This window comes from Tympanuchus pallidicinctus, unplaced genomic scaffold (genome assembly GCF_026119805.1).
Source record: "Tympanuchus pallidicinctus isolate F22 unplaced genomic scaffold, pur_lepc_1.0 scaffold18, whole genome shotgun sequence".
Taxonomy (NCBI): Eukaryota; Metazoa; Chordata; class Aves; order Galliformes; family Phasianidae; genus Tympanuchus; species Tympanuchus pallidicinctus.
Genome location: NW_026294699.1, coordinates 14265725 through 14291380, shown reverse-complemented (window position 1 = coordinate 14291380; position 25656 = coordinate 14265725). Strand labels below are relative to the sequence as shown.

General features: G+C 45.3%; 2 protein-coding genes across 5 annotated transcripts; one reads left to right on the top strand and one right to left on the bottom strand.

The window, feature by feature from the left end:
• Positions 1–456: 456 nt before the first annotated feature.
• Positions 457–20380, top strand: TXNDC11 (thioredoxin domain containing 11). 4 transcript variants are annotated; one of them, XM_052679465.1, is made up of 13 exons: positions 457–642; positions 2370–2586; positions 3171–3268; positions 5902–6031; positions 9374–9467; positions 9916–10028; positions 11551–11751; positions 12107–12896; positions 14504–14649; positions 15769–15878; positions 16829–16909; positions 18072–18727; positions 20232–20380. In XM_052679465.1, the coding sequence occupies exons 1-12, from the start codon at positions 491–493 to the stop codon at positions 18694–18696; spliced, it is 2757 nt and encodes a 918-aa protein (XP_052535425.1). In that variant the 5' UTR covers positions 457–490; the 3' UTR covers positions 18697–18727; positions 20232–20380. The 4 variants fall into 4 exon arrangements, with proteins under 4 accessions (XP_052535425.1, XP_052535424.1, XP_052535427.1 ...); XM_052679464.1 differs by lacking the exon at positions 20232–20380 and having other exon boundaries at positions 18072–19278; XM_052679467.1 differs by lacking the exons at positions 457–642; positions 20232–20380 and adding an exon at positions 1426–1538 and having other exon boundaries at positions 18072–19278.
• On the bottom strand, positions 19527–25251 carry SNN (stannin). The gene is made up of 2 exons (XM_052679488.1): positions 25110–25251; positions 19527–21432 (listed from the first exon to the last, which is right to left on the bottom strand). The coding sequence occupies exon 2, from the start codon at positions 21353–21355 to the stop codon at positions 21092–21094; it is 264 nt and encodes an 87-aa protein (XP_052535448.1). The 5' UTR covers positions 21356–21432; positions 25110–25251; the 3' UTR covers positions 19527–21091.
• Between the last annotated feature and the right edge of the window lie 405 nt (positions 25252–25656).

The following is a 25656-nucleotide window of genomic DNA, read 5'->3' as shown; positions in this document are numbered from 1 at the left end:
AATGATGTTGGCCGCGTGCTGGGTACGTGGTGGAGCCGAAGGTCGGCGGGGCGGACGGGCGCGTGGGGCTGAAAAACACTTCGTGCGCCACAGCCTGCCTGCACCGCGTGCCTTTCTGAACTGTTCTCCTGCTTTACGCTTTCGCTGCTCGATGCACGTGCTCTGTAAACTACTGGAAGTCGTTCCAGACGCAACTAAACGTGAATCCCTTCTTCGGAACGGCGGTGCGAGCCCGGATTGCCGCACGGGCACCGCCGCGTGCAGGAGCTGAGCGCAGCGCACCCGCGCTCCTCCTCAGGGCCGCGGTGCCGCCGGCCGCTCCCGGCCTGCCCTGCGCCTGCCGGGCTCGGCTGGGCTCGGCGCTGCGTGGCGGCGCTGGGTTGGCGGGCGGCGGTCCCGCCCCGGGCGGCTGACGGGCGGGCGGCAAGGAGACGTGTGCGAGCGGGAGCGGCCCGGTGTCCCGCGGCCCTCCCCGCCGCGCCCAGCGGCGATGTCGTTAAGCGGCGGCCCCGGGCCCGGCCCTGCGGACGCCCCGCGGCTGCGGCCTCGCGCCGCCCGGATGGCGCGACGACCCGAGCTGCTGTGCGGGGCCGCCATCGTGCTGGGCTGCGCCTTCCTTGTCGCCCTCAAAGTCACCTGCAGGTAACGGCAGGGGAGCGGCTGGACCGAGCCGCGGGGACCCGGGGCCGGCGGGCGGAACGGGGCCGCGCGGCCTATAGCGGGGCGCCCTCCCGAGCAAGGCCCGGAGCGCCGCTCTGGCCCTGCGCCTTCCCCGCTCTGCGGTCGGGCGCTGAGGAGCGCGTGGCGCGCGGTGCCGTCCCGTGACGATCGCGGCGTCCGAAGCCGGCCGGGCCGGGTCGTGCGGGCGGGGCGGAGGAGACGGCGATCCGAAGCCGCGGGCCTTCACCGGCCGTGCCGGGGAGCGGCTTCTTCCTCCCTTGCGAGCGGCGCTGCGCTGCCGGCCGCTGCGCGCCGAGGGAGAACGGGAGGGGAGCGGCTGCTGCGGGGCTCTGCGGCCCGGGGCGGAGTCCGGGTGCCGTGGCGGAAGCTCGGCTCGACGTGAGCTCCGTTCGCCGCAGGCCGCACCGCACTCGCTGGGAAGGTCGGGGCGCGACGGCACCCGGGGTTTTCCCTGCCCGGGGCCGCGCAGCCGCAGGGCTCCGCCGAGGGCGGTTGTTGGGTGCAGCGGTGCAGCGAGCTGCTGCTTTGTTACCCGGCGGCTCTGGTCGTCAGCTGTTGGGGGTGTTTCTCCTACTTGAGGACAGCCGTGTAGTTTCTAAGTCGTTCCTCTCGCCTGTCGTGTTGACCCGTTTTCTTGCAGTTTAGAGCCAATCTCGTATCCCGTTTTTCGGCCTTAAGCTATTAGGCGCCGTCCGTCTGTCTGCCCACCCACCCAACCCTGGGACCTGCCGCGGGATGGGGCGGCTGTGCTGGCAGGGCTGCCGTTGGGGGAGGCAGAAGTCTGTAACACAGTGCTTTGGGGCAGCCTGTGTGAGAGCACATCCTTTTGTGGGTGCTAGAGCCAATGAATTGTGAAGGTGAGGAGCTGGTCTGTATGTTAAACGCTCTGTGACGGATAACTATCTCTTAGGTACGAATTATTAACTCCCATAACTTCCTGAAAGTGCTGGAAGTGCCACGTTCTGGATCATTGGAGTGCTGGTGTGACAGAAAGCAGTTTCTTGGTGCTGCTGGTCAAAGTCATTTCTCTTAAGAGACTCAATCTGCTGTCATCCCATCTTGTATAGTCTTCAAATCAAGACTCCATTTCTTGACATCTTCTGAAAGGAAACATGCCCTGGGCAATGTCTGTGGTCCCAGCTCTGATCAGTGGTGTTGGTAAAATGAACTGGTACGCGTTCACCTGGTGGTAAATGTCATAGTAAAACAGCTTTTCATAGCAGAGTATAAAATAATAGAAGTATGGAGCACTTTACAGCAGTGTGTAAGTTACAGTAATGATCTCTGTCCATATAAGCATCACAAAGCTGTATGACCAGTGTCTCCTCTCTTATTAGGTGCTGTTACCTAAAGTACAGGTCTTAAAAGAGGATGAGGCCAGGGAAGGAATCCAAAGCAATCACTCTTCCTGCTAATTCTGTGTTCTGAAGCACCCAGCAAGAAGAGTGTGGGCTAATGTACCCATGAGCATGGTGCATGTTACGGCAGCGCGAATTTCGGAAACTTGTTTGAAAGGATGATCTTTAGATTTTCATGGTATTTCTTGAAACTGATAATTTGTGATAATTTGTGTCAATTCTTGCAGTTTTGTCACTGTATGACATTCACTAGCCCTAAGGTAAGGCTTTGGGCATGCTTCTTTAATTACTGCACAGTCTCACTGAGCCCTCTTGATTTCCTTCCCACAGCCGAGCAAAAGATGTAACAATGCCAGCAAAGCTTCCAGTGAATTTTTTCTCCACAAGATCTCCCGTCATCGATCTTTTTCGGGGACAGTTAGACTATGCAGATCACCTTCGTCAGGACTCAGAGGTCGCATTGTATTTCTTCTACGCGCCGTGGTGTGGCCAGTCGGTTGCCGTGAGAGAAGAAATAGAGCATGTGGCCAGCAGATTGTCAGACCAGGTAACTAGAGAAGACAGGAGTCTTACATGTGATCTGATAGAGCTTTGGTCCCCAAAGAGAGGCCAACTCCTGTCATCCCGTGGGAACCACAACGACCTGCATGTCTGTACCATGCAGTGATTGAGCCAGTCGTCTTTAATTTTACATACACAGCACTAGAATGAATGGAGCAAAGCTGTGATGCATGCTCATCTGTGTGTTATTTCTGCTCCTGGATGGGGAGCTCTGCAGCTTTTGTCTGGTAAAGTGTTTCTGGATTTATTGCTGTGCCTTCAGGTAGAAACTACGGGGAGTTTGCCTGCAGTCCTAGGATTTAGATTAGGAAGCTTAAAAACCAGAAGGAAAAGTGACCATAAAATATTGCTGTGCAAAGAAATGACAACAAAAAGATTTTAAACAAAAAAGGGAGGGGTGGGGAGGAAGGAAAGAAAGTGATAGAATTAAGAGGAGCAAGTATGAAATACTGCTTTGAGAAGGTGCTGAAAATAACAGGTGGAATGCATTGGGGGTAAAAAGCAAACGAGATAAAGAAAGTTACAGTAATGTACTTTGCTGTTAGCTGTGAACTTTTATCTGCTTTGCAGGTGCTGTTTGTTGCTATTAATTGCTGGTGGAACCAGGGGAAATGTAGGAAGCAGAAGCATTTCTTTTATTTTCCTGTCATACACTTATACCACCGCAGGTAAGACCTTCGTGTGGAGTCTGTGTCTAGTTGGCACTTTGCAAAGCAGAAGTATTGTATGTGAGTTGCTCCAAAAGTAATGCCTCCTACTTATTTCCATGGAAACTATGGCTGTTGCAAAGAGCACAACAGTGTGTGTGATAGAGCAAGTTCTCAGCTACAAAACTCTTTCTACATCTGCCTCTCACATCATCAGCCAACACAATAAAAAAGGAGGCATTACTTTTGGAGCACCTTCGTAAAAACGTTGTGTTTTCAAAGTTCCTTGTCTACAGTTAAAAGACAGCTGAAAAAGGGTGGATTCTGGGTGAAGCTGACAGTGCTCCTGAGCTACTGAGAAGGGCTGTACCTGTCCATTAAGTGTTGTGCTGCTCAAGTTTTCATCCTTACGGAAAATTGGTATTGCACATGCATCTCCTGGAAGCTCTCTCTCCAGTGAAATGTAAATTATTCAGATTTATGTTTTTATTTTAGTTTCCTCTTTGCTCTGTAGATGGATTCTATTCATTGGTCCCAATTTTTTGGCAGCAGTTGTGTTTAGGAATGGAATTTAGGTGCATGTTGAAATCGAGCAGTGCAGTGAAGACATTCTTCTCAATCTGAATTGTATGCTCCTTTCTTATGCCCCGGATGTTTGAGTAGCACTGTATAGTATTCTGTAGCCTCACTTTTGTTTTTTTAGTGTTTGTATGTATGCATTCTTTTTGTGTGGAGCAGAAAGTAATGCTTTTCCAGTACTGGGTACAGCAGAGCTGGGTACAGCGTAGTTTCTCATTGGCATTTTTGCAGCTCTCCCATTACAGAAGCAGACTGTACTTAGTTTGGGGATTTGTGCTGAGGATGAACAATCCTAATCCTTGTCAGCTGAACTTTGAATGGTACTGGAAGAATTCAAACCCTAATAAAAGCAAACAAAGAAAAAACCCAACAAATACATTTGTGCAGAATCTTACTTGGACATGCATTAAATTAGAATTACTTTATTTTGAAATAACAACACATTAGATGAATACACTTGGGTATTATCAGTAACTGATTGCTGTATCTTTAAACAGAGTTGCAGCAGTGAGATGTAGATTCATGTTGATAACCCTATGAAGCCCTCAGAGGGCAATAACTCCCTCCTGCCTGAGATATCAAACTCCTGGGCATTGTACAGTGCACGTGAGAGGAAGCAGTGTGTGTTGCTGTTAAGGCAAAGACTTATGATATACCAACATAAGATATAGATTAATCCAGGAAGCTCTAAAAAACCATTCCAGAACATTTGCACATAAGTATCTCAGTACAAGCTTGAATTATTTTTTTTTTTTTTTTTTTTTTTCTTTTAGCATGTATATGCATAAGCTATATTACAGAATGCATGATGTTAAATTCTTCAGTGGACTAGTGGGAATGGATTAATCCTTTGTGCTCTTGTTTTTTTATTTCATTTTAGACTGTGATGTCTTGTCCAACCTAAAGATGGTAAATGAGATGTAGGATTTAAAAGAGCAGTGGCCATTGTCATCCTCTGCTCTGCCCTGGTGAGGCCCCACTGTGCCCAGGCCTGGGGCCTCAGAACAGGAGGGATGCAGAGTTGCTGCAGCATGTTCAGAGGAGGCACAGAGGTGCCGAGAGGGTTGGAGCACCTCTCCTGTGAGGAAAGGCTGGGGGAGCTGGGGTTGTTTGGCTTGGAGAAGGGAAGGCTGCGGGGAGACGTCATTGTGACCTTTCAGTACTTGAAGGGAGCTTATAAACAGGAGGTGACTGACACTTTTTACATGGTCTGATAGTGATAGAGCAAGGGGGAATGCCTTTAATCTAAAACAGGGGAGATTTAGGTTAGGTGTTAGGAGGGAACCCCTTACTCAGAGGACGGTGAGGCTGTGACACAGGCTGCCCCATCCCTAGAGGCATTCAGGGCCAGGCTGGATGGGATCCTGGGCCACCTGATCTGGTGTAGGGCAACCTTGCCTGCAGCAGGGGGGCTGGGCTGGGTGATCATCGAGGTTCCCTCCAACCTCAGCCGTTCACTGAACCCAGGGGGGCGGAGGAGGAGGTCTGGCACCGCAGCCCCGCGGCCGCTCTGCTCTCATTGCTGGTTGTGGTGCTGTGGGGAGGAGCTGCAGGTCACCCAGGCTGCCCAGCAGCAGCATGGCAGGGTTGGTCCTGGCTTTACTGAATGATACTTGGAAACATTCATGTGAAGAACCCTTGCATCTTTTCAGTCTCAAGATTTAAAAAGGAAAAGAAAGGGAAAGCAGTAGCAGCTTTTCAGATCTATATTCTGTGGTGTACTTACTTCAAATAGATCAAGCAGAACTATATGGATAGGAACATTTAATTAATTCCTGGCTTTTACCAGCTTCGTTAATGGAACTCAGAAGCTCCGTCCCCACCAACACATCACATCTGCACGCAGGCGCCGTGCTGTCGCTGTGACTTCGGCTGGGGATGCTGTGCTGTGCCTCAGGGATGCTGTAGTGTCAATGTAACGCAGCTCTGCCAGCTGCAGGCACCACGGATGATGAGCACAGAGAGCAGTCCCAAGAGCTGAGCTTGCTGTCTGTAGAACTCCACCTCTGCCACCTCCAGCAGGGACTCTACTGTGAATTTCAGTCTTAATGTTCTATTATTTTTTTTGGTACTAGTTTTGGACCAATTGAATACAAAGGCCCAATGAGTGCTGTTTATATTGAAAAGTTTGTTCGCCGGGTGATGACACCACTACTCTACATCTCGTCTCGATCAAAATTACTAGATTTCCTCTCAAATTATGAGGTACATGTCTCTCTTCTCTAGCTTTTCTGCTGTGGTTCAGAAAGAGTTTTGTTTCACAGTTAAGTTTGATCTGCTCCCAAGTGCTCATTGCTCTCCAGAGTCTTAAAATCAGTGCCCTGTAAATGTGCTTAAATCATAAATACATGAAACGACACATTCATAACTCTGGTTCCCTGTGCAGTGACTGTTATGATTTAATGATGCTGTTAATTTGCATTACTTCAATAGAGGCAAGAATCATAGCTGTTACCTCGCGGGGCAAAAAGAAACACGAACCAGAAAGACAGAAGAAATCTTTTCTCCAAAATCTTGCAGCACCTGAGAAATATGTAATAATTGTTTTAATTTTAAAGGAATATTAAATCTTTCTACTGAGATAAATGCTAAGTAAAAACAAATGTGAAATCACTTGAAATAACTGTTGGCTCCTGACCTCTCTGTGTACTGTTCCTTCATGACCTTAACCCACCGGTGCGCTGCCTCTCTCATTTTCAGTCCTGTGTGCTCAGAGGTGCTGAGGCTGAGAGCAGCGCTGGTGGATTAATTACTTCCGAGTGGGCAGTGTGCATAGAAATCAGAACCATTTCTAATCCCTTTAAAACTGTCAGTTTCTGCAGCACGTGATGGAAAATGCCCATGTCGTACTGCACGCCCGTTCCTGGGGAGCAGCCCTGCGCCGTGTGGGCTGAAGCACAGCGCTGTGCAGGGCTGCAGATCCGAGTGGCTCCTCTTTGGTTTAGCAGTGTGGGTGCTGCAGTACAGGCAGCTCGTGGTGCAGGTGCTGGGCTGGGCTCGACATTCAGAGCTCTGCATTTGTACAGATCCCCAGCATTGTAAGCGGGGGCTGAGAGGCAGGAGTAGTGGGTTCTGTGTCTCTTTCTGGTGCATTCTGCGATTCTGTTGTCCTTTTTCTGCTTCAGTTTTACTGCTCTATGACTTCGTTGTTGTTCTGCTTGCCTCCTTGGAAAACGGTGGTGCTCAGGCTCCAGATTTGGGTCTGGGAGGGCTGTATGGATGGGTGTATGCACTGCAATGCTGCTCATCACCCACAGTTGAGACTGCGTTTTCTGACAGTAATTATTTGGATTTTTTATATATTCATGAAATGATAGCAGGTGCAAAATTAAAATAGGATAAGAGTTAAATTTATTTTTTGAGAGCAAAGGAAAACGTCCCATTTGGAAAACAGAACATAAAGTGTATAGGAAGATCTTAGTGCATCGGGAGAGGAATCTGCAGTTGTGCCATAGCTACAAAGAGGTGGATGTTGGTGCTGTCTGAGCTCCTCTTAGCAAATCTGTGTTCCAAGATTCGGAACTTCCTATCTATACTGAGATCTCCTTTATAAAAGTTGAATCTCTCTCCTGCTGAGCTGCCCCTGTGTTGGTCCAGCTCCCAGAGCTGCTCAGGTTCCATTAGGGGACCCACATAGCTGGCAGGAGAGCAGGACAGTTTGCACAGTGCTCAAGAAGGGATGCAGCACTTTGGCCACTTACTTGCCTTGTGTACCTGCCCCAGTCATGAGGAGGAACTTTTAACTTGCCAGGTCACAAAAAGGACATTGTTCAAACAGGTTGCAGATCAGGCGTAGAGCACAAGGTTCATACATAAAGCATACTTTCTGCTAAACCCACCCAGTTTTCTTATTATTGAAACCTGTAAGAGTCACTCCCAGTGTGCCTGTGATTGCCTTCCGCTGCAGTCAGCACTCGGAGATCTGTAGCCACAGCTGATGGGTAACAGCAGTCAGGGCCTTGTCTGCTCAGTGGCTTTGAACTGCTTTCTAGCTCTGCCCTTCGGCTTCTTGGCACTTCTGCTGTCACTTCTTGCTTTCAGTTGCTGTTTCGTGCCAGTGATGTTATTTAGAAATGGTGCCAGAAATGAGAAGCCGTGTAAGGAGCTGTGTGTGTCTCCTTGCTGGGTTTACTTGGCTGGTTTGTCACTTTCTTAATTTGGTGTTAGGAAGGGAAAATGAAGAGAAGCAATGACTGTCTTTTTTTGGTAACTGTTATCCTTCTTTGAAGAACAAATGCTATTACATTTCCGTATATTTTCACTTCTTTGTTTGTGTTATTATTTTTTTTTTAACAACTGTTATTGTCACTTTTATTGTTGGCAATTTCTTGGAGTGTTTCATTAAAAATCTTTAAGAGGAAGGCTCTTGTGGGTAGCATTCAGTGTCAGGCAGGATAATTCCTGCCTGGATGAACAGCTCACTGGTTGGAATGGGGAACCATCTTATCAGTGAAACATTCTGAGATATTTTCATTAATATCAACAATAGGCAAATCACATATTCATGTTTTGAAACTATACTCATTTTTTATATGTAAAGCTGAAATAATAAAAGCCTCCTTTGAAATCAAATGAAGGTATCTCGTTGGGGAGGTATTTGCCTCACCCGGGACGGTCTGTGGGGCTGGAATCTTTTGTCCCACAGCGATCCCTGTGCTCTTGTTTTGCATTTGGTGCATGCACCGGGATGGTGGAACTGGGAAACAGCACAGAATGACCGAATTGCATCGCTTTCTTTGTCCTGAAGGCCTGCTAAACCAATTGGAATGGTGAATAGAAAGGCAGTGATTAATAATTATGATTTAAAATGAATTGTATTCTGCAAAATTTAAACTCAAAACGTAGGTAATGTTTCGGAGCAGCAGCCTGCAGGCAGCTCCCAGCTGTGCTCGTGGCCTTGCCAGCAGCCCTGCCTATGGATGAGTCTTTTACATTTCACGTTGTCTGATCAGCAATTGAAGATCTTTTCTTACTTGTTTTTCTTTGTTCTGGTGCAGCTGGTCTCGCACGGAGCCCTAAGTGACGCAGCGAAAGAACTTGCAGTGGCTGTAGCTTTAACATGGGGAGGCTGTGGGCTTAGCAGTTCCAGTACTGACTCACAGGATGTGTGATGCACACACAGTTGCTGATTATGTGCAACGTAGTAAATGATTAGAATGTAGTCTGAAAAATTATACTAGATATTCTCATTCTGAAGAAGTCTCATAACAATTATGATTTTTATTATACGGTTGGAACTGACTGATAATTTCTAGGGATATTAATTTTTAGTCATGCCTCTGCAATCCTAGAAGCATCCTTGCATTTTATGTAGCTGTCAAATGACAGCTTTAGAACTGATTCCTGATCAGTCTTTTAATACTAATTCTTTTCTGACAGCATTAAGTGACTGTTCTTCAGCAAACGCTGAAGAACAGCGTTCTTGTTGTCTTTTAAAATTGTTGTCTTTGTTGTCTTTTAAAATGTTACATTTTAGTGTAGGCAAACAGCTTTCATCTCCCACGTAGTTGCAAATCGCTCAGCTAACTGTAATTCTTACTCTTTCAGCCTGGAGTTGTGGGATATTTTGAGTTCAACGCTTCACCGCAGCCTCCCGGTTATTTAACCTTCTTTACGTCAGCTTTACATTCATTAAAGAAAGGTAAAATTCATCTTCAAAATTTCAGGGGTGTCTGAACAATGTACTTGTATGGACTTCAGTAATTCTTTGCAACATTTTGTAATTTGAAAGTGGATCCCTTTTGAGTGTATATTAAGGTTCATCTAATTATGAGACTGTATTTAATTACTGTGCAAAGTTTGCTTACGTGAAAGGTTTATGGCATGTTTTGGGGTCAGCCATCGTGGAATTCCAGTACAGGGCAGCTGCTCTCAGTCATACACAAAGGGGCACTTTCCTCAAAATCCCTCAAGTGTAGCTGCAGTGCATCCATAGCTGGAGGCAGACAGCATTTGACCGCGTTGAATTCCAGAGTGTCTTCAGTTCCAGTGTTGTTGCATTTTACAAATAAGATGTGTATTCTTCTAAGGCTCTCAGGAGAGAAGTTCAGTGTAGAATTCTATTTAAAACTGAACATTTGCCCTTTAAGATTACCTGGGAACAGTGCGCTTCGGAGTGGTCACAGATAAGCTTGTTGCGGAGGAGATCTCGTTGGTGCATTCGGGCAGTGTGTATTTGCACAGACACATCAACACATCTCTTGTGAGTATCATATTGGTGTTGTGGTGACTGAGACAACTGTGCTGCAGTGCAAGCATCACGTGGACAAATATGTAATAAAGGAGTGTTCCACAAAGCAGTAGAACAAGGAGCATCCAAGTAGTATATTTTTGTACGGTAATACACGTTTTCTTTCTGCTAGTCAGCAGCTGCTCTAAATGATCTAAACTTTAAGCAGTGTCTAGACCAGGTGGCCGACAGGGCCTCGGGAGAAGTATCAGACTCAATTCTGTGTCTGGTTTTTGCAAGAGTCAAAGGTATACACTTCTGCTTGTTGGCTTTTTCCCTTGCACGTGTAGGGAAATGAGTGCCAGAGCACAGCAATGTGAAGCTGCACCAGCACTGCTGAAATGCATGCAGTCATAGCTCATCCATCCGTGAGGGAAAATGAATTATTTTCTTGACTGTCTGTAAAACCTGTATTTATCTGAGAATTACTTAGACCTTAATACCTGGACTTTCAGCATATGAAGGTATATAGATACTTCAGCTCAGCTCTTGTCCTACTACTCTGAAGTGTGTGACAGTGGGCTTTGTGTTCACAGCGTATTTGGCCTTCTGGAGTAGATTGACTTAAGTTTTCAGAGGCCCTCGGGTTCATCTTAACAATTTGGGAAAGTCTTTTTAATAATATGGGAAATAGTTTGTCTCCTTCAAAACAAAACCCCAGAAGCCCAAACACCTCGTAAGTGGTCGTACTGAGACTCTCTTCTGATTAAAAGAGCTATTTATATCAATTTAATTGAAAATTTATCTGAACTTTAAACCTGCTGTTCATGGTTTTGGAATACTAAAACTGAAAATACTTTTGGAATTGTTAATGTGTATGGAGTCCTTATCTGTCCACACTGCTAGCGTGAGTGGAAGCTCTGAAGATAAGCTTCCATGCAGTATTTTATTCAACTGACATTAGGGAAAACATGGCTTTTTTCTAAAAATCATTGGTGAATGCATGAGACTGCTGTTGTCTTTGCAGCGATTCAGGATAAACTTACCTTAATTCATGAAAATGATCCTAGAAGCTGTAAGCCAATTTTCAACAATTTTCTTCTGTACTTTCAGTACTAAAAAACAGTATAGCCATTTTAAATGCAGTCTGGTTATTGGGTTCTTAAAATATTGACGTAAGGTGAGTTAATATGTTTAATCAGTAGTGGAAAAAACTGCTCTAGTTTGCTATAAATCAAAACACGTGATGATGTCAACTTAGAAATGGCACTCTTTATAAAGCCTTGGCTGCAAACAGTAAAGATCATAGTGATGTGATGAAAGGAAAAGGAGCTTGCCTGGCAGAAGACTTGCTGCCTGGAAGACTGAATCTTGACATGATCTCATGAGAGGGGGATGGAGGTACGAAGTTCTGAAGCTCTCTGAATAGTTTTCCTAAATTAAAAATGTTTCAGGCATTACTGTAACAAAGCACACTGTAGTTGGGAACTGCGTTCAACAGTGAGCAGTATGTTTTAGTAAGTGAGAGCAAACAACTGTTGTTTCCCTTCTCGAGATCTATCCAAATGACACCATGAACTATACAGCTGAGAATGTGTGCAAGTGGGCTCTGGAAAATCGAGAGCTGCTCATCCGCTGGCTGAGACCACATGGGGGAAAAAGCCTTCTTCTGAACAACGAGCTGAAGAAAGGGCCGGCGCTTCTCGTGTTTGTACCTTACGACCCCTTGGCAGAAATTCAGCCTCTGTTAGACGAAGTAAGTGAAATACCTTCATCTTAAAGGTGAGATGGAAGGGAAGTCTGCTCTTTTCTTTTTCAACCATTGTGTTACTGAACTGTGATAAACAGAGTACAGAGAGGACCTTGAGATCAGTGTCGTGGAATGAAAGTGATTTAAACAGTATTTTTGTATTTAATTCTTGTAGACTGAGATGCTGAGCTTTGTTACAAAGTCACAGCTTCCTGTAATTCTTTCCTAAGGTTGTAGAAGAGTGGTAAACTTTGTAAAATTCCATCAAAAGTTGCAGAGGTTGTTAAACCTGCAACAGATAACTGCTTTTGAGTGAACTACGTGCAGTTAATCTCACTTTGCTTTTCTCTTTTCCTTGTAGATTACCAAAGTGGCCTTGGAATACCACAGCTGTAACAAAAGCCAGGGAGCTGAACCAGAGCTTCAGCACTTAGGGAGCAGTGATTCACCAGCTTCTGATTCCTCTGATCCAGATGCACATATGAAATTGGCAGACACGTTTTTGATAACCAAGTACCCATGCTGTAACACAGTGGTGCTTCCGCAGTGGCACTCGATATCCAGAACTCACAACGTGTGTGAGCTGTGCATTAATCAGACGCTTGGTGTCAAACCAGATAAAGTCAGTGTGCCACGCTGTAACTTCTTTGAGATAGAAACAGCTTTGGACTCTTTCTACCTCCAGGAACACACCTTTTTTCAAGTTGTTTCGAGTAGCATTGAATGCAGCAATTTCCTAAGTTTCTACAGTCCCTTTAGCTATTACACTGCATGTTGCAGAACGGTCGATAGACATTTTTTAAGTTTCATTAGTTCTGAGAAGACCATCTTTCAGACCCCTAAAGTTGCATTTTCTTCCCATGGGAAGAAAGATAATGCTGACATCCAGAATTCTATTCCTCATATTGAGGATAGGAACTGCTTTATTCCTGACCTTCATATTGCTGGCACAAACATTACTGGTCTGAGCTGCAGGACCAACAAAACCTTGAACCTCTATCTGCTGGATTCAAATCTTTTTTGGATATATGCAGAGAGACTAGGAGCATCAAGATCTACTCATCGTAAGGAATTTGCTGCCATTGTTGACCTGAAAGAAGAGCTGCATTATGTCCTTGATCAGAATCAGTCGCTTACAGGATCTACCCTGGGTATGCTATCTGCTATAGAAATGCTTTAAATAATAAAAACAGGTTTGCAAGTAAACTTATGAATGGAAAACTTTACACTGTTCTGAAAAGTGAGACTGTGGTCACCACTGTGAGCCTTAATTTATTCTATTTAATGTATTTAGTAGCTAACTGACTAGTAGAATATTTTTCTAAACGGCATGAGAACCAAAATGCACACAACAAAATGGTTTGCTTTAAGTGAAGTGAACATTGGAGTGTGCAAATGGTGACTGATAACATTGAAGGAAGTGATAAAAACTGATTTGCTTGTGGAAAAAAAAGTAACACTGAACCTCTAACAAATGTGATACTATAAAACACATTTGTGTATTAATGGTACTGCTGGCGTTCAGCTGTTTCCACATACTAAAAGCTGCCGTGCTCCCTTACCAGTGCAGACCAGTCCTTCCTTTGTCCTCTGATCTATACATTGTTTTACTTTTTTTTTCTTTAAAGGTACATGTATTTTTCGTATAGATCTTTGAATTGCTTCTGTTCTGATCTGGCAATACTAAATTGCCAGGGGGAAGAAAAAAGCCAATTGTCTTCAGGGGGAGATGACAACAATCACTGCTCTGGCTTACTGCAGTTCCTGGAGCAGGCTGTGAGCTGCCTGCTGGAGTGCATTTGCTTGCCCTGACAGTGTGCTCAGTCAGCCTGGGGAAAATGCAGAGTCTTTTCATGTTAGCAGAGTCTGCAGATATGGAAGTAAATTCTAGTGAACACAGTATCAAAGTAAATTGTTCCAGAAGGTTTAATCAGTGTAGGTGCTACATCATTACCTTGTATTTGCAGTTTGCCATAGTGTTTAAGTTGCACAAGTAAGTAGGCACAACTGGAGAGCAAAGAGCTGTGTTGAAGTTCCAGCTCCCACCTGCCCTCCATCCCCTCTGCATCTCCCTGCCCCACAGAACGCTCTGGAAAGAAAAAATGATGCTAAAAACAAAAATTGTTGACCACACATGGATGCTCAGGGGGTAATAAAGATCTGGGTGAGAAGATAATAAATTTTCTTCCTGTTTGTGCTCTCAGTGCTTTCTGTGTTAAAATATTTTCTGTTCACAGGATTTCCTAAGTGGGATGAGAGTTGCTGTGCTGAGTTACATTGTCTGAGTTACTTGAGCTTCCAGAAATGTTTTTTTCTACATATGTTGTCAGAATCACTGTGATTTTCTTTCTATTTTATTATTTATTTTGTTGTATTCCTATAGTTGGCCTAACTTCTGATATTTTAAATTAATGGAACAGGTTTGTGTTTAATATCTTCAACAGATTTCTGTTTTTACGTATGGTTCTTAAACATACAGGAGTAGGCAGAGTATTTTTAATTATTCCTTAATAATACATAAGTACTCAAAACCTGGAGATATGGAAGGAAAATAACAATATTGTTATCTGCTGTGGGAATTCCATGAATGTTGAGCAGCAAATACGAAATGAAGTACTGCTCTTGGTATGTCAGAGACAGACTTGTTGATCTGCTTTTTCTGCCTGTGTACGATGTGTCGGTTTTAGTTTCATCTGGGAATGGCAAAGTGCAGCCTGCCAAAATCCAGACGTAAGTTTATGTATCGTTTTTGTTTCAGAGAACTTCATAAAGAATTTCAGCATTCTCTACAGTCCCCTGAAGAGGCATCTCGTGGATGGCACCTCAGTCCGTGTCCCTGCAGAGCGCGTCGTGGCTGAAGTGACCACCAGCACCTTCCATCACATTGTGTTTTCAAGTGAAAAGGTACTCCTTGCTGTAGGAAAAAGCTTCTGCAAGTCGTTGCTCACCTTCTGAGGAAGGATTCTCATTCTTTTTTTAGCCACCTGCGTTGCTTCTTTGTAAAATACAGCAGTCTTTATTCAGAACGCCAGAATATTTGTTTCTTAAAAAAAAAAAAAGCAATCAAGTTTAGTGTAACTTTAAGTGAATCTCCAAAGTGCCTTTTTCCTGGTCAAAGAATGAAAAAGTCCATGCTGTGGATTCCTGCATAGCAGCTTTCTACCATCGTTCAAAGTTCCATTCCTTTTACTTTGCCTGTGCTTTTGAGATGGAAAGAAGTCCTTGACTCTGCCTGCAATCTGCAGCCCCATTTCCCTCCTTCCTCTGCAGCAGCAGCAGCACATGCTGCACACGTGGAATTTGAGGTAATGCTGCCAGGCGTTGTGATGTCTGCCTTTCATAACTTAAAGGACATAAGTACCTTTTGTTTTCTATGTATTAATTGTTGTTTTTAAACTTAAAAAAAAGCACTTGTAAAGCTGACAGAAGTTTTAAACCGAAGATAGGATTTGGCACACAGAAATCTCAAAGGCACAAGCTGTCTATTTGCATGCCATGAAATTGTTTTATGTATGAGGTCATCTTGAAGAGCAGTTAAATCACTTTTTATTCTTTTTAAGAAGTACTCAGGATTAGTGTCTGTTGGCTGTGGGGCTGCAGCAGGTGGGTATACGTGCAGTGCTTGGCTTCAGCATCCCGGCTGCCCTTTGCTAGCCAAAGGCCCAAAGCAGGAGGGCAGACATCTTCCCCAGCACCACCTCCTGGGCTGTACAGTCACTGTTAGACATGTAGGAGTTCAAGGCTGCAGAAGAATCCTAAGAAGTGTAAGAAAGCTTGTTGCATTTTTATTTAGTGAGAACTAAATAATTCTCTTTGTTTTCTCTTTACGGAGAGGAGATGCCTGTGTTAACCTGAGAGACAGAAGGCATCAGTAAATAGCTTGTAATAAAGCGTGTCAACATTAGCGTGCAGTGTATTTTCATATGTTAAGAGTGCTAAATAATTGAGATTTTGTGAAGACTAGCCCTTCTTTAGTGCAGATCAATTACAGTAGGTAATGAGACTCTTCATTTCATTTTACAGAATGTCTTGCTGCTCTATTATGCACAGTGGTGTGGATTCTGTGCTTCACTTAATCATATCTTTATTCAGCTGGCTCGGCTTTTGCCTCCAGATCATTTCACTGTGGCAAGGTAAAAAAAGATTCTAATTTAATCTCTCTAGAATAATGCAAGTTCATTGAGATAATTGGCCTAGAGAATAATTCCTTTTTTTTCTCTCTACAGTCTCGCAGTAGTTGATGTGAATGTCATCTGTTTCATTTTTCTTTGAATCCATTATCTTTCTTTCCTCTGCCTAAATTTGATTCTTTTCAATCTCACTGCAGCGTTTCTGCAGTTCAGTTAAAATGAATTCTCAAATTATTCTTGGAGCACACTGATTTTGGAAAGGGAACCAGTACAGCAGGTGGCAGCAGAAAGGCATTTTTAACTTTCTCTGATCATTTGAAGTGAAGAATTGAATCATACACTGTTGTATTTTAGGAACTGAGAGACATAGGTACGCATTTATACAACATGTGTAGATACGTGTGATGTCTGACAGTTCTTTAACATGGTCAGGGTTTCAGTGCAACCGAAACATTCTTACTGATGTATTCTCACATACATGATTGCTTGCATCTCTGTTCTCATTGTGTCCTTATTTCATTCTGACTGAATTTCCTTAAGGAGCAGCAGGAGATATATGGGCAAAAAATTAAAAGCTACAGCTAGCACTTGTTTATAATTGCTGCTTTTTTGCCCTAGGTAAAATGCTGCTCAAATTACACCCATTCTCTTTCCTGACGTTGAAGTTCTATCATTTGGTCTGTTATTTTTGTTTCAGTGGTGCTGAAACCCACTGTGTGGTTAAAAACATCTGTTGGTTGTTTTTTTTTTCTTTTCTTTCTAATAGAATTGTAACAATTTATAATCAGAAATGACTGAAGAAAGCAAAATAAAGCCATAGCAAGCAATTGAACAGTCGTTTCATTAATTAAACTCATGTTCCTTTCTATGTAGAACTTTAGGGGAAAAAAAATTTGCATTTTCCCTTTTAGTAATCCCTCCAATGACTTTTTGTGTGCATGTTTTCTTAACAGAATTGATACCACTCAAAATGATCTTCCTTGGGAATTTATGACAGATCGGCTCCCGACCATTTTGTTTTTTCCTCAGCAGAGGTAATGCAGTTCTTTCCCCTCGTGTGTTTTGTTTTTTCCTTCACTAAGCTACAATAACTCTGTGATCCGTGCATCTCAGTATAGTGACAGCGTGCGTCTCAAGTGTGAAATGGCAAAAAAGCCCTTTGGATTATGTTAAAGCACTGGCAAAGCAGGGCTGGGAGCAGTAAAACCACTTGTAGGTGGGGCTTCCTCTGGTACCTGTCTGTGTGGTGTTACTCTGTAGTCCCGTGTTTCTTGTTTTTTCACTGATGCTTGTTTTGTCTTGGCCTGTTTTACCAACCATCTCTAGGCTAACTTCATAGTTTTTAGTGAGATTGGGTTTGTAACATTCACAAACGTGGTTTCTTAAGTAGTTTAGCACTGGAACTGTATCTGCAGATTTCTTTCCCACTTTTCCTTTCTAGCATGTTTTAGTTTTGCTACATGTAGGCAATAAATGAAATCAGGCTTTGACAGTATGTGTAGTAGCACTAGATTGTTGTTGCTGTTTTAGATGTAAAGGTGCTTTCTGTGAAGGCTTTGTACAGCTCCCTGTGCATTTGCCATGGGAATGTCTTTGCAGGTTACTCGGCCTGCTCAGTGTTTTCTTCCTCACACTGCTGCTGCTTTGGTTTGGTTTTCACTGCAAATAGCCTTTCAGCTTTTCTGATGTATGCTATGGTTTTGATTAAAATAATAATAATAATAATTTTTAAAAAGGATAATGACATAGTAAAACATTACTGTTGCGTAATGAGTCAATTTTGGCTTAGTGTAGGCTATTTTTTCCAAAATGTCATGAATCATTAAGTTTGGATGTAAGCTGCTTGTCAACTGAGAAACTGCTGCTGCTAATTACAGAATTAACTTGGCTGATCACCAGGACTGCAGGAGAAGAAAAAACACGTTGCCTAGTCTGCCAAAAATAGCTTAATTTGGATGAACACAAACCTTATCTGCCCCAAGTTCTTGAATTATTCATTAAAGCATCTTATCTTTGTGGAATACAGGTGAAACAGTTTATGAAATAGAAATAGCCTGTGCTGTATCTTCATTATACAAGTTTAGGTTTCTTTTAACTGTGTAATTAGCCAAGATACCAATTTTGAGTTGGGCAGCAGATACTTATCACTGGTTCTGTAGCTTTATGCCTTGACACTAAGTTGGTATGTCCTTCCAGGAAGGATCAAAGCGTGAAGTTCCCAGAAGACTTTCCAGTCAGCCTTCCTCATCTTCTTAAATTTATTTTACATCACTCGAGTCTTTCTTCATCAGAGCCCTGCACCAAAGAATGCCTCCATAAAGAGACAGTTTTACAGCAAGGACACATCTCCCACTTGGAGCAAGAAATTCAGAAGTTAAGGTCAGAAATCAGGGCCCTGCATCAAGCCCATGAATCCCTTGAGGCACAGCTTTCTGAAGCTAGAAGAGAAGAACATCGACTACAGCAGCAGAAGCACACACTGGAAAAGCAGCACAAGACTCTGCAGCTCCACAGCCAGCAGTTGCAGGCAACGTACGATCAGAAGAATCGGGAATTGCTAGAAATGGCCGAAAAGCTTCAGGAACTGGCTGACGCATCAGAAAACCTCCTGAAGGAGAATACGTTACTGAGAATCCTGGTGGCATCGAGGGAAGGAAAGCTACAGAGCAAAGACGAACCTAAAGAAGCCCTTCAGTCAGAGCAAACAGTGGCTGATGACAGCAGCGTATTGGTTTCAGCAGCTCTCAGCACAGAGGAGAAAAGGATTGATCGTGTCGATGCCGTAGCGACAGAACACAGTAGTGAAAACAGGACAGAATGATTGCTTACACAAAGTCATGATGCCGTGCTGAGTAGGTATTTATGCAAATTTTATTGAAATCCGCTGTAAATAAAGACTTCTCCCACATGATCTAGAAAAAGAAAATCAAATGGAATATTTTTGTATACTTGAACAACTTATTAGGTACCCCATTCTAAAGTGAAGAGAAGGAGTATGGAAAACTTTCTGCACTTTACTATTGCACTAACTTGCAAACACCTATCCATTTAAAATTAAAGATGCTGATGTTTAGGGGCAGCAGCATAAAGCATCTCTAAGGACCAATTATTTTTACACCAGCTTTCTCTGTAACAGCTGCTAGAAGAAAAGCTAGACCTTTAATGTACACTTCTCCATAAACTTCTGAAATTTGCCCTTTTCATTGCATTGTTTGCAGAATTAAAATGAAATACTTCATCTCTGTGATCAGTGAACTTGAATGGACAAAATACTTTATTCAAGAACTTCAGCACTTTGTATCACTTTTGTATACCAGTTACCTGACTGTCTTGAAATCTGCAAGAGCCATGTGTGAACTGTTATCTAGTGAAACAAAACTAAAGAAAAATCTTACTGAATTAATCCTTTTCTCCTTAATTTCTAGGATTTCTATAATACACAGGTCTAGGAGTATGGGTCTGGCTGCATGTATGCCAGTCTCCTGCCACTGACATCTTAAGAAGCATGTGCCAGGGCAAGGACAGCTCTGTCAGCTGTATTCTAAAAGCAACTGCAGGAGCTTTTCCCTACTGCCAGTATTCTTTTCTGCTTCAAATTCTAGCCTTCAATGAAAGAAACCAAACGTAGCACTAAAAATACAATACAATGTCTTACTCTGGAAGGAAGGGACAAGACTTTATTAACTATGACAATGCCATTATCATTTTGCTAAGCCAGTGTTACTTAGTTATTTCATATGTACAGGGACAAGCAGCAGTAATCACTTCCTGGTCAGCTAGAAAAACAAAAGTTGGATTTGATTGTTTGTAGTATATTTCAAGAAACAAATTGTTACAGTAAATTTTTATCCTATGCAGTTAAGTGTTTGAAATTGAAATTAGGCACAAAGATGCTTGAGAGAGCCTAATAGTTCTAGGGTAGGCAAAAGCAGGTCTTGGTTGCTTAGCTCTGTCCCTCTCCCAAGTATTTGAGTTTAGAACCCCTATTTGACACATCTTGTTGCAGTTTCAGTAGCTGAACTATGGTATAGAGCAGAAAATAAAAAGATCTCCTTACTTGGAAATATTTTCAGTTGCTAGCTTGAAGGCTGCAAACAAACCAGAAATCTTTCACCCTGTCAGCATTATTTCTCATAGAAGAGGCTGAAATGTATCTTGTGGAGTTAAACCGAGTCATTTACAAGATACAGGAACTGAATTCTATACCTGACTGTCTTAGTCTAAAATGCCTTTTTATAACAGGATATTAATATCTTGATTACATATACCCAAGCTGCTAATTACACGAGGTCCTAGGAAAAATTCATTAGTTGCATTTATGCCAGTTTTAATAGGTAAAAACTTGTGCTGTTTCAGCATGCAGAAACACAGAAGAGAAAAAGCCTGCTCTACTGCCACTTCACACCACTGGAAACCTTCTGGACCACCCCGAGGGTTTGGTGACCATCATTAGTTCCCAGGTCAGAACCCATCAAAATGGCAGTTTCCTTGCAGTTGCCATGTGATTAGCAAAATCTGCTCTAGCAATGCTTAACCAATGCCTGGCTGTAACTAAAGGAAGTTATTTCCTTTCGTGAAGCTCCTGTGTTTCTTCCCTCAGCGTATTATTGTAGGCTTACACCTTTTTAAAGAAAGTATTCTACACCAGTCCAGTAAGCCGGTGCTGTTTTGACCTTTTGGCTGTGCACTCAGAAGTTAATAGCAGAAGCAAGCTTTAACCACATGTCTGGTTTGAAAATCGGGATTCCCATCTACAGCTGTGGTTCAGTGTCCCCTCGTGTTATGTGCAGTTGCGTCATGCTATTCTCATATGCTGTGAATGCAAAGCATAAAGCTTCTGGCAGCCTATTTACAGTTCACAGTTGTAAAGTAGTTCACAGTACAGTAGTGGTTCCATCAAAATAGGCTCAGCTGAACATTCAAGTAACAAAAAAATGCTGTTAGTCTCTTTGCACCAAGATATCTTTGCATCCATTGCCAGCAATGGACTTTATGCCAGACGAGTCAGCTCCTGTGTCCTGTGAGTCCTCCTCCTGCGGAGAAATTAGGATCTACAGTTGATGCAGAGAGCAACTTCTCTGTGTGTGCAGTTGCAGACAATGCTTAAACGTCTCATGGAGGTGTTCTGATGCGTAGTGTGCATGTGAACAAGTTCTTCACAGTATAGATTCTGCTGGTTACACACATCGTAGCCACAGTCCACGTGTCGCTCCAAGTTAGCTATGCACATCTGTGCCATTTGGAGTTAGCTTGGCTTTCCTCTCTACGCAGGGTCCTTTAGCAGAGTACTGCACCAGAAGAAAGGGCTCTTTGGTTTCTCCTTCGCCCACGATGCTTTCTTCATCTTCAGACTGGCTGATCCTCTGCAGCCGCAGGTAACACCAGCAGCCCAGAATCAAGGCGCCAAGAGCTGCGATAGCAATCAGAATAACGATAACCGTCACCACTCCCGTGGTGGGGCTGTGATCCATAATAGACATGGTCAGTATTTCAGGTCGTCCAGCTTCTTGAAGACTCTTCTGTCTGCACCGTCAGGCTTCACTGTATTTTCAGACTCCTGCAGGGGAAAAACAGACATTTAATGAGGCTGTGCAGTTCCGTATCTTCAGGAATACCTGCGGCTGGCGCTCTCTGTGTGACTCACTCAAGTCTCCTGCACGAGAATCTTGAAGTGCTGAATGTGCCCATATTTGTTTTAAGGTATTTCTTCACAAACTGCCTTTGAATTTAGAAGTGTTCATAGCAAACTAATGCAAATGAAAGCTAGACTTATTTCAGCTCTTGACCTGCTTCCAAGATGGATAACCTCAAACTGCTAAGGAGTAACAGTTTTTACTGAGAGCTTGAGACAAGATGCAGATGTACCTTCGGATGAAGTAACTCTGAGACATGACAGTCCATTAACAAATTTCAATTGTAACCCAAGTTAAGCAAGCTTTTTACAAACACTGAAGTCATTAGGCACAGTTGAGCAAGCTGACCACATCAAGGCTACACCTAGATTTGCATAGCAAAGTTGTTTTTTCCTCCAGTAATGGAAGCTACACAGTTCTGTGTGGAGAGACTTACGACTCTTCAGTACAAATATTAAATCATAGTGGAGTTGTCAAGTCCATGACAAGGTAGCAAGTCAGCTTCCTTTAGCATGCTTAAAGCAATCTTGCAGAAGTGGCACATTTGACAGCCAGAAATCTAGCACTTGTAGATCTGATATACACTATCTTCCTTATGCTCTATGGGTTCCAGGATTGGTAAAACTTGCAAAAAAAATTGTAACACTAATAGTTTGCTGGAAGCCCATCCATAACATTGGTCTACTGAGAAGGCTTGACTACATGGTGATTAATTGGTTGTTCACTGAGCTGAAGAAAAATAATGCTTCTCGTGCACTTTTCATGAGAAGCCAGAGTTACTGAAGACTCCAATAAAACATTAAGGGGAAGATTATTATTACAAGCTTCCACTCTTCCCTTAGTGGCTTCCAAACAGTAGAGGCAAGGTAGGGTTTAAATTGGTTATGTTCCCAGCCCTGAAGGCAGAGCAGCCAGCAGCTTGCTGTTGAATTGTGCCAGGTATACAACAAATCTGGCAGACCCAGTTTTCCCCAATTAAAAACAAACGATAAAAGTAAGTGTACCACATACCATCAGCAGCAGAGCTGTGTGCCCACTGCAACCAGACAGCTGTACGATTTGTCATCTTTGTTTCGCAGTGTTATGAACTCTGCTTATTCAATCCAGGATGAACAGCTGAGGGTGACTCAGGGTGGCTCTTATGGAGTTCATTTTCACCAACGAACCAGAAGAGCTCCCTTAATACAACAGAGGTGTCGATAGTTGAAGATAAGAACAGAAGCTTGCAGGACTTGTCTTTGAGGTTCTCCTGTGCTTTGGTGTGGCAAAGTACAAGGTGTCATGAGGTGGAAAACTAGGACCTACAGGATGCATGATACCAATTCAACTTCATTAAGCAACTCATAGTCCAATCTGGAGTGTACGTGACCACTGACAGACCCCTCCGAAAGTTTTTCCTTTGCCAAATCCACAGATCTGCACTTTTCAAGTTGCCTGCTTTTTAGTTTCATCAGAAGACTCAGATCTTCTGAATATTTTCGGCTCTGGGACACAGAGGGACACAGCTTCCTCTGGATGTATTACCCAGCAAGTTTCCTTTCTCTATGCATAGATCTGGTCTCATTAATACTGCCAGGAAAATTGGGTTGCATCAAGCAGCTCACTTCTACCCAGGAAATCCCTGCTAGTTTTGCACCACACTATAGTTAATGCAGGAGTTATAGGAGAAAACTAGCCTACATGCCTTTGGAAAAATGACTGCATGGACATTCATCTTTTAAGAAAGAGATGGATAAAATTCAAGGTCATCTTTCTCAAGTTACTTCAACTCTCAGAAGATGCAGTAGCAGTCATTCTTTCTTCATGCATATCTTCTCCTTCATACTCAAGAACTCCAACATACTCAAGGGCACCAGCATCCTTCCTAAGCCAGCTGTTAAGCCCCTGCCCAGCTCTGCAACAGCACAGACTGCCAGCTCCTGGTGAAAGGGACCAAGCAGGCTGGCAGCAGCATTTTATCAGCTGGCTGCTTTGTTTCAAGCAAATGCAGCATTCCAGCACAAACTTCAGTGTCACCATTAAGTCTTGCTGCTGTTTCTCGGGCTTTTAGGTGAATAGCAGCTTTCCTGCTAAAAGCTATTAATTCTGTCTGTGGGGTGGCACATGCACACTAACTACACCAGTAAGAACCTCCAGAGAGCCCTTTGGTGTCTGTGTTGTGTTCTAGATGCAGAGCTCCAGCCTCGTGCTCCACCAGCAATGGATTGAAATTTGCATTGTCTTCAGAGTCCATTTCTCATCTGGGGGAATGCTGCATTCTGTAGATCCCCTTAAACTGACCCCACAGCAGATTACAGCTAGCTTTCTCTCACCTTCTCTAAAGCCCACCAAGCTGATATGCCCACACACATACCAGGAGCAGCACTGACTTCATCTGTCACTTTTACTCCAAGTGATGAGAAGTTAGAAATTGCCAGTCTTCAAAAGAATTACCAGCAACACCTGGTGTACCTGTGTGTGTACTTGGTGGTGCTGCTGGAGCTGTCTCTCTTCCACCCCACTTGCTGTAAGACACATCTGAGTACATTTATTCATTAGTAAGATACATCAGATTAACTGCTGGGAATTGCAAGTAGCCTGCCTTGGTTCTTACAGCATTCTTAGCAATCAAGCAGTGAAAATAGCAGCGCTATGCCATTGCTCCAGAAATAATAGCTTTTTCCTGCCCAGTGCCAGCTTCTGCTCCAGCTTCGTGTGGGAAGAGGTTATTAACCCATTCAGCAGCACCGGATCCAGAAGTGACGCCTCACAGCAGCGCGCAGCTTCCACGGGAGGCGTGATACCGCCTGGCATTTAACCAAGAGCCGCCTTTAAAGCTTTACGCTGCAGTTCACGCTTCGCAGAAGAGAGCAGGGCAGTGTCGCGAGGCTGCCAGCCGCAGGCACGAGACCTCAGCGCGCAGAAGCTGAGCGCGGCAGCGGGGTGCTGTGCGGGGCGCTGTGCGTGCTGCAGCCGCCCGCCACGGGCAGCGATCCGGCGTGATGCCGCGCACAGCTGGACGCGGCCCTGGGCTGCCGGAGCTGTGCCGGCTCGGGAGGCGCTCCGCGGCACGGCGGTGCGGCCCCACGGTCGCGGAGCGGGGCCGGAGCCCGCAGCGTACCGCGCCGTGCCGCCGCTCGGTTCCCATCGCGCTACAAAACTCATAACAGCGCTGTGTCTGCCGATTAAACCTTATTACGCAGACATTCGAAGTAGCTCTTCAGACGCTCGCCGGTTTTCTAAGCGCTCCTTCCAGGCCCGCCGCCCTCCCGCTCCTCGCAGCGCACACCTCCCGGCGCCGCTCCGGCTGCGGCCCGGTTGGGCAAGAAGCGCTACCCTTTCCCCGGCCGCCCCGCAGCCGCACACCCGGCAGGGCAGGCCGGCAGCCCGCAGCGCGCAGCCGGGCCCGGTGGTGCCGCGGAGAGCGGCGAGCCGCAGCGCACAGACACAAAGAGCGGCTCGGCGGCGCCCAGGAGGTCCGGGAACGGCCCCGGAGCGGGGCGGAACCCGCACGTCTCGCCCGCCGCCGCGGGGCTTCGCCCACCGCCGCACCGCCCCACCGCCCCAACGGCCCGGGCCCCGCCGAGACAGCCTGCCCGCCCCGGCCGAGCCCGGCGCTCACCGTCCGTCACAGCTCCGCCGCCCGCTCCGACGCCACCCCGGGCGCGACGGCCGCCAAGCAGCGAGGCCGGGCGGTGTCACGCGGCGGCCAATCCGCACTCGGTGCTCGCGGCCCGGCGGCAGCGGCCGACGGTATGGGCGGGGCGGCGCTGCGCCGCGCTGGGGGAGGGCCGTCCTGCCGGGGTGCTCCGCCCGCAGCCTTCGGTCCCTTCCGGAGCCCCGCGGCCGCCTCCGCCGTGCTGCCCGGCGTCGTTGCCGCTCCGTGCCGAGGTGCGGCCCCAGCAGAGGCGTCTCCTCGTCCCCTCATCGCCCCGCAGCGCTGCGCACCGCAAGGGCTCCGGGACAGCCGTGCCTGCGCTCCCGCCGTGCGGCTCGGCTCAGAGTCTCCTGATGGTTCCGCTGGTGCCGGCTGTTATAGGTGGAGGAGAGCAGTGCCGACCCCGGCTTGTCAGGCTCAGTTACAGGAGGGGGAGGAACGGGCTGCGGCAGAGTTCCGGGCCCGGCCGTTGCCGTGCGGTGCAGCACGCGCCGCTCCTCACTCCGGCGCC

What these genes read in the sequence shown, in the direction of transcription:
- TXNDC11 (XM_052679465.1), top strand. Translation starts at nt 491, where the DNA reads ATGTCGTTAAGCGGCGGCCCCGGGCCCGGCCCTGCGGACGCCCCGCGG. An exon ending in ATTTCCTCTCAAATTATGAG is followed by an intron (nt 6,032 to 9,373) that starts GTACATGTCTCT and finishes TTACTCTTTCAG; the next exon opens with CCTGGAGTTGTGGGATATTT. An exon ending in GACACATCAACACATCTCTT is followed by an intron (nt 10,029 to 11,550) that starts GTGAGTATCATA and finishes TCCCTTCTCGAG; the next exon opens with ATCTATCCAAATGACACCAT.
- SNN (XM_052679488.1), bottom strand. Translation starts at nt 21,355, where the DNA reads ATGTCTATTATGGATCACAGCCCCACCACGGGAGTGGTGACGGTTATC.